This window comes from Chiloscyllium plagiosum, chromosome 24 (genome assembly GCF_004010195.1).
Source record: "Chiloscyllium plagiosum isolate BGI_BamShark_2017 chromosome 24, ASM401019v2, whole genome shotgun sequence".
Lineage (NCBI taxonomy): Eukaryota > Metazoa > Chordata > Chondrichthyes > Orectolobiformes > Hemiscylliidae > Chiloscyllium > Chiloscyllium plagiosum.
Window position 1 is genome coordinate 43,388,256 of NC_057733.1, and position 8,164 is coordinate 43,396,419.

General features: G+C 38.4%; 1 protein-coding gene across 1 annotated transcript; it reads left to right on the forward strand.

The window, feature by feature from the left end:
* The first annotated feature begins 459 nt into the window (after nucleotides 1-459).
* On the forward strand, nucleotides 460-2,160 carry socs3b (suppressor of cytokine signaling 3b). The gene is made up of 2 exons (XM_043714927.1): nucleotides 460-781; nucleotides 1,308-2,160. Exon 2 carries the CDS (start codon nucleotides 1,395-1,397, stop codon nucleotides 2,010-2,012), a length of 618 nt encoding a protein of 205 aa, XP_043570862.1. The 5' UTR covers nucleotides 460-781; nucleotides 1,308-1,394; the 3' UTR covers nucleotides 2,013-2,160.
* Nucleotides 2,161-8,164: the final 6,004 nt, after the last annotated feature.

The window sequence follows — 8,164 nt, forward strand, 5'->3', positions numbered from 1 at the left end:
GAGTCAAAAATATCGCAAAAGGAGACGGAGGAAAGCATTACACATTGTGAATGAAAGAGAGAATGAAATTACAAGCGAGCTCTGACAGAGGCAAATTACTGGAAGAGGGTGCCTAACATTGGGCCGCTTAATCTTTTATGAATCGAGGACAATATACCACGTTTGTAAGTCATTGCTAGCAGCATGTGACAGGCAGGAGGGGGTGAGCCCAGGTTAGAGAGGGGAATCTAACAGTTCCTCTCACCTTCTAAGAATGAAAACACTGATTCAGACTCCCCCAGCACTAGTTCAAAATCAATGCCCGTAAAGGAGCGTATTCTTTAGACACTTCCCTTTTCTGGCAAATCGCCCATTTTTTTCTTTTTGAATCACGTTGTTACCAGAACTAATGCATTTCCAGGAACGCGAGGGGCGGAGCTTGAACACAATATAAAGGCAAGCTCCCAGAGCAAGTCTGTTAGAAGGTATCAGAGAGATCGTGATAAGCACCGTTCTAGAGAAGTCTGGCAACCGTCTGATCGACCCACACACACAAACTTTATCGACTTCTTGAAATACATTTAAAAGGGCATTGATCTGAAAGGAGCCAAGCAGACGGAGTGCCTCTGGACGTAAGCATTTGTGTGGTTCACACACACACACTGGCTCAGAGACTGAAAAGAAAATTACCTTGGGTCCTCTCCACTACCGACCTGAGACAGCTTCAATCCTCAGTTTTTTTTATTAAAGAAGGATTTTACTGCGTTGATTTGAACAGGAACAAAAGAAGTTACAGTTGAAGGTAAGTTGCCTGGATTTCCTGTCAGTCTTGCTTTGGAACTATTTCCCACCGTGTGCAGTTGGGAACTTTATGGGGAATCTTCGAATGTAGTTTATTGGGTTTTTAAAAAGCAAGAATAGAATTATCCTGGAGTTTTTGTTGGGAACTTTTAATAAACACGGGGGAGAAGCTTCATGCATTATGTGCTTTGAGAAGGTCATGTCTTTTCATGTTAGTGAGAATGTTAGCAAGGACATGAAAACAGTGCCGGGAACTCTAAGCAGGTTTACACAACATCTGAAACAAGACAAACAAACCTTTCAACTTCCACCGTTCCTACTATTGTGAGAGTGAAAGTCTAAAAAGTTCGTTCGTTTGTTCTTCAGATCCTGCTGAGTGAGCCCAACATTTCCATCTTTTGTTAAACAGCACGCTCTGTGTACTGAAAGTAGATTCATCTGCTGTAGCATTGCCTAGTTAAACGTTATGGTTATACACATTCTAGTATCAGTTACTAACTGGCATTTTTTTCTCTCTATTTTCACAGAGGCGGGAAACCTATCAACAAGCCACTTATGCTTTAGCAGAAGTTTACAAATTCTTCCTGAACTTCCAATATTTGGACGTATCTGCAATGGTAACATACAGTAAGTTTGACGGGATGAGCCGTCCTGTCGATGTCCCGGCACAAAGACTCTCTTACCGACTGAAGACGTTTTCTTCCAAAAACGAGTACAACTTAATTGTGAACACTGTGCGGAAACTGAAAGAGAGTGGTTTTTACTGGAGTACAATGAATGGGGGGGAGGCGAACATCCTCCTCAGCCCCGAGCCAGTTGGAACTTTTCTCATTAGGGACAGCTCAGACAATAGGCATTTCTTTACCCTTAGTGTTAAAACGGAATCGGGTACCAAGAATCTGAGGATACAGTGTGAGAACTGTTCATTTTTTCTGCAAACGGACCCTAAAAGCACCCAAACCGTTCCTAAGTTTGACTGTGTGTTAAAATTGATCCACCATTATATGCCTTCAAAGTCTACAGACTCAGGGAATGTGAAGAGAGTTTATTTCATTTACTCTGGGGGTGACAAAATTCCTTTGGTGCTCTCCAGACCTCTCTCATCTAGTGTTTCAACACTGCAGCACCTGTGCAGAAAAACTGTAAACGGACATGTGGAGGTATCTGGTAAAGTTCAAGATTTGCCTGTGCCTGTCAGACAGTTCCTCAAGGATTATGACGCTCCAGTATAATCCTGAAATTGCCATATGAACTTTCGAAGAACCACATAGCCTCTTGGCTGGATAACTAAGCTTGAAGAAACAGAAACATTTGCACTCATTTTTTATTTATAAAAAAGTTTCAATAATTTATAATAAAATGCACTATTTTTAATGACAACAAAATTGCATGCTTCGTTTCTGAAATATGTCATCTGTTGCTGGTGGAGCTTTTCAACCAGATGGTGTTTGAAACATATAGTTTGAAACATATGTCAGACAAAGTGGAGTTCCAAATGTATATATCCATCACTGCCTTTACTTTGTCAGGTTCCTCCAAACACTATCATGTAAAAAGCACAAATCTGCTTTCAATCAGCCTCCAATGTTGTCCTGTTCCATTTTTTTTAAGGACCAACTTGGTATTACTGCTTTAGCAGACTACCAGAAAAAGGCATGCTCTATATCACTCTTAGCTCAATGGAATAGTATTTGCATCCCATATGATTGTGGGGCTGAAGGTAGCTAGCATATTAAACTATTTAAAACACACCAGTGTAGCAACATTTCATTAGAATATTCAGAGTACTGCACATTTCTAGCTGTTTTGACCACACTGTAGTTAAACCACACTGGTATGTGGACAGATGCAAATACTCAAGAACCAACATCACCATGTTTGAAGAGGTTTAATCCTGTGCATTGTTCGAACAATTTCAAGTGCTGCTATTTTCTGGAAAGGTTTCTCTGAAACAGACAGACTATTGACTTCCATTCAAAGCACCACCCCTCTGTTTTCACACATTTATTTCCTGTAATGCTTAACTAGTGGCTAGAGTTTTTGTGTAAACATTTAATTGTGCTTTCTATGAATAAGAAGGATCTCTTACATGGTTAGAAAGGGACAAAAATATTATGTGTATTCAGTGTATATAATTTTAATGATAAGCACTAAATTGGATTCCAAACAATTTATGTACCTCTTTTGTATTCAAAATATAAGTTTAAAACTACACAAATTGATAATTCACAGAGAAGTATCCAAACTTAGCTGCATTTAGCATATAATACTTAATGGACTCTAGTAGAGCCCCTCGAACACCATTATCATAACCCCTATGGCATTTGGAACTGTGCATGTGATTCCATTAAAATGCTGTCCAATTTACAAATCTTTCATTCAGTATAGCTTTAAAAGCCTATAGCAATAAAGCAGAATCTTCTATGCAATCTCTTTTTATGGTTGTACTAAGTGTTTAAAGGCTGAGTTTGTAATGTAAGCTATAACTTACAATGAACTCAGCTAGGTTGACCATGAAGGGAGTGCTTGTAACAGCTGGTAGTTATCCAAAAGCAGCTGAAAGCTTCAATCATTGGTACTGTGTTGATGATTATACTCAAATCAATAGCTGTTCACTCAAGCCTTCAGCAATGTAATCCCCTTCATCTAGGGCAGCAACATCAGTCAATTCTGGCTTGATGGAAATGTGTTCTTTTGAAATCAATTTATGCTTGTGCCAGTAATCACTTGCCACTATATGCGCAAATGTGAATGGCTGGGAATGCTGATAAATTTAAATAGCTGTGGTTGTGTGGTTTGATTGTGTACACTGCATAAGCTTTTCCACTGTGCTGTAAGAATATATCATCCAATTTAACAAGCACTGGAAATGTAAAGACATTATTAAATATCTAATCTATCTCAAAATATTAATTTTCCTAGAACAAATTATGGTCTAGATTTAGAAAACATATTAGAAACCGCATACTCATTTAACACCCATTTGAATGAAGATATAAAGATTTTGTTTCAATGGAAAGCATGACGATGTATACAACACTGTAATGGTTGACAGACATGCTGCTTTTCCTGTATAAATTCAAGGACAAATTATTAGTCTTGTTTGCTTTCTATATTTCACTAGTGATCAATGTATTGAACACATACGTAGTGCTGGCGGATGTGAACTACCCACACCCAAGGTCTGCCTTGGACCTGGCTCCATTCCAAACTGACCTTAACTGACAGTGAATTCTATTACAAATTATTGCTTCCCATCATGTTAAATTACATTAACTGCTGCATTCAGTTACTTATGATGTGAATTCAGCAGCAATTTTCCAGTTAAGGGCTCTGAGTAACCCAGTAAGGTATTTATTGACATAAAATGTTTTCCACTGGATAAGAATATAAGATATTCTCGACCAACTTTTGAGATTAATGCTGAGTACTGAAACAAAATAGAACATAATGTTTTGTGCAGCTCAATTTCATTTCAACACAGTGAGGTAAGTAATATAATAGCTTCGTTTAGTAACCATTCTTTCCTGCACAGAAGAAGTTGGAATATGTGTGATCCCAGCTCTTTTCACTGTTTGATGTAACTTACATACACTTAGTCAAATGAATATCCCAGATGAACAAATAGAAAAGCCTCCTCTATTAGTTTAGTGAAAATATTCATTAAACATCCTAAGTTTATATCTAGGTTTGTACCCTAGGCTATACAGTTATTGGATCTCGCTCAAACTAATATCAGGGTACTGCAATTAACATTTTCTCCCTCAAGTTCAGAAAGGGATTGTCCTAACTAATGTGCAGTGATACTGGTGTAAGTGTGTAAACGTATAGCTACATAAATGTATGTGTGTGACTTGTCGGATGAGGATAGATTGTGGTTCACCTTTGGTGATTGCTTCAATTAAGTAGCTTGCAAACACTCACTGTTAAGATTCACAGATAAATAATGATATCTTGGAATGACAAGTATGTGTAATTGGCAAAAATGAATCAATATCCCAGCAATAATTAATGTAATTGATGGAGGATGGAGCAAGTTTTGTTATGATAAATAGTGGTGCAAATAATTGGAAACATCAAGATTTCACCAACGGGAGTCAGGCATCTAAATAAATGGTCAGGCACAAATAATCTCAACCGATGTGAAAATGAGATACAGCAAGAGAATCAATTAAAGCTGAAAAAAAAACTTTACGTTCAACGTCTTAACTACTTTATTTAGCATGAAAGTAAATCCAAAAACATAATTCTAACTTAGGTGTAAGAAAACTGATTGCATGTCTGGAAGCTTCAGTAACTCCAGTGCTTTTAATTCGGAGCCTGGCTTTTGCACCTTATCCCCTGCAAATATCTAGAATTTTGTACTAACAGGACAACAAACGCAGTCTTGAATCGATGGGAGTAATATATGCACATTCTAACAAAAAAGTAGAAATAAATTCAAATTATTTTGACTATTTATTACAATGAATGTAGTTTCTACTTTTAAAACCATTTCATCAGGCGTCCCGCTATTCCACATATGAAAGCCATGAGAAGTATTTGAAATTGCACAAGAACCGTTTTCTAGTTCTCATTCACTGTTTATCTACAGTTAAAGGAGGTTCCTTTGACGTAATTTACAACTCTGCCCGCCCCCCAATGTTCTGTTACCATAGCTGCAAAGCAAATGTAAGCACAGCTGTTTATTCATAGCAAATACCAGGAAACCACAGTAAAACACTGTGAAACTCTATCGTCTCAACTATGTCATACAACTGCAGGCTTTTATAGTTCAATAGAGGGCTGTCTCAGACTTTGGAAGGCAATGTCGTGACCATGTGCTTAGTGTTAAAAAAACACAATTTAAAAGAACAGCGGTATTGAGTTCAATGAGACCTCGGTTTAGATTGAACCTTTTTTTCAACAGGCAACAGACACTCTGGGTAAATGCACAGAATTCATAAACTCCATCGAGCTCCGAACTTCACTCATCTTCTCAACTATTGTCGGCATGAACTCAATGGGCCGAATTGCCTTCTGCCTTATCATAAACGCCGATGACTTAGATTTCAGCCGAAGTATTTTACCGTACACATACTTTTTTTTTCTTCGTGTGTTAAGCTGGAATTGTCATAATGAATCATCAACTTCATCAGGCATTATTAGAAAAAGTTCCAAAAAGACGTCCAACTCATCGGACGTCTCCTTGGAAACGACACTCCTCGTTTGCAAAATACATGTTACTGAACAGTCCACTGAGCCAGAGGGTGGGGACAGTTAGCAGTACACGCATTTCCTGTGAGTCACAGAACTTAAGAAAGATTCTGCTTTTCAGAAGAGAGGACAAATTCTACTAGAAATGACAGGGAAGTTAGAGAACGTGAGGGAAGGAAGCAAGTTTGAACACTGTATGATCAATCATTCTCTGCGTGGAAATCTCTGACTGAGTGTAAACACTGATAAAAGCAGCGCTAAAAATCATACCATGTGTACAGGCCACGCTAAATAATACAAATATACTTGTTAAAGTTTTTCAGATGTAATATATATTTAATTCTTTTAGGCATCATTGGCAAAGTTGATGTTTACCGCCCATCCATGGTTTCTTTGAGGAATTAATGTGGTGATTGAACAGCAGCACTTAATGCAATGAAAGTGCGCCCAAGGTTTTGTTATGTAGGAATTTCCAGCACTGTGCTTCAGTGAGCGTGTAACAATGACCATATCTATCCGTGTTGCCCTTTATTAATAAACCAAGGATCCTATAAGCCTTCTTGATAACTATTTCAACTGGCCTAATTATCTTCAGAGAATTTTGCACCGGAACCAAGAGGTCCCTGTGCTCCTACATTCCTCTCAAAGTAGTACATTGAGCCTATATTGTGTCTCCATGTTTCATTTACCAAAATGCATTACCTCACATTTCTCTGCATTGAAATTCATCAGCCAGGTGTTTGCCCAAGTGATCAAAACCCATCTCCAATATATAAAGCAGAACAAAAACAGTCCCAACACTGATCCCTGGGGAACACAACGTTCAACTTCTCTCCAGTCTGAGAATTACCCATCTTTTAGCCAACTTCTAATCCATGCTACCAAGGGCCCATCAGTCTCAAACATTTCTGATTTGTTAACCAATCTGCCATGTGGCAACCTATCAAAGTCAAAACATTCAACATTATCCATTCCTTTCTCTGGCAAAAGTGAGGACTGCAGATGCTGGAAATCAGAGTCTAGATTAGAGTGGTGCTGGAAAGGCACAACAGGTCAGGCAGCATCCAAGGAGCAGGAAAATCAATATTTCGGGCAAAGGCCCTTTGTCAGGGCTTTCTCTGCTCAATTGCTGTTTTGTCTCTGGGCTCCATCTCCACCTGTTGTTCACTTCTTTCCCTTCCCCCTCCCTCCCCACCCCCAATCTCCAACATAAATACCAACTTGCCCAGCTACAATATGTTCTGAAGAATGGTCACTGAGATGTTGACTCATCCTTCTCTCCACAGATACTGTCAGATGTACTGAGGTTCTCCATCAGTTTCTGTTTTCTGGTGTTGTGATAGTGGTTGTTTCACACGTGGATTTTATTCAAACTGATAGAGGGAGGTAGTGAGTAAACTTTGCAGTGAATAACTTTGACAAAAAATATTTTGAGTTACACATGCCCTATTTATATCCTGTATCCTAACTGTGAGTACAATGCTTTACTGCATTTTATTACTGAAGTCGGGATCTGGCCACAATCAGATGGAAAAGCATAGAACAGAATTCTCAGGTAATGTTTAACATATAAATGTCCATAAAAACCACAATTTCTGAAAGGACTTATAAAGTGTTGTGAAGATTTTATACTAGAATGCCATTCTCTGTTTTGATTAATTGTGGAGAAATGATTAGCAGTTTTCTCACCCTCTAACACATTATAGTGTCATGAACAGTTCAAGAATGAAGTAAATTAATTCTCCTTCTACTCATTCAGTTAGCATAGATTGGCCTAGAAATATGACATCATTGCCAAAGGTCAACAAGAAATAACATTAGTAGACTTATTTCCTACAGGTGGTGGCTTACCTGTAACGTCCTGGATTTAATAATCACCAACCCCAGGCTAATGTTCTAGTGTCACCGTATCTTGGCAGGTGGGGAAATGTGAATTCAATAAAATTTGGAATATGGCTGCCATGTGACCACTATCAATTGTCCTAAAGGTGCATCCAGTTCTCTAATATCCTTTAGGAAAGGAAATCTGTCATCCTTACTTAATTCTGTCCTACACGTGAGTCTAGATCCTCAGTAAAGTGGCTGATTCTTAATTGCCTTCTGAAACAGTCTGGCAAGTCACTCAGTTGTATCAAATGGCAGGGAGTCGAAAGAAAAATATTAAACCAGATGGATCGTATGGTATTAA

Excerpts from the sequence above, each read along its gene's own strand:
- socs3b (XM_043714927.1), top strand. The coding sequence starts at position 1,395 with ATGGTAACATACAGTAAGTTTGACGGGATGAGCCGTCCTGTCGATGTC.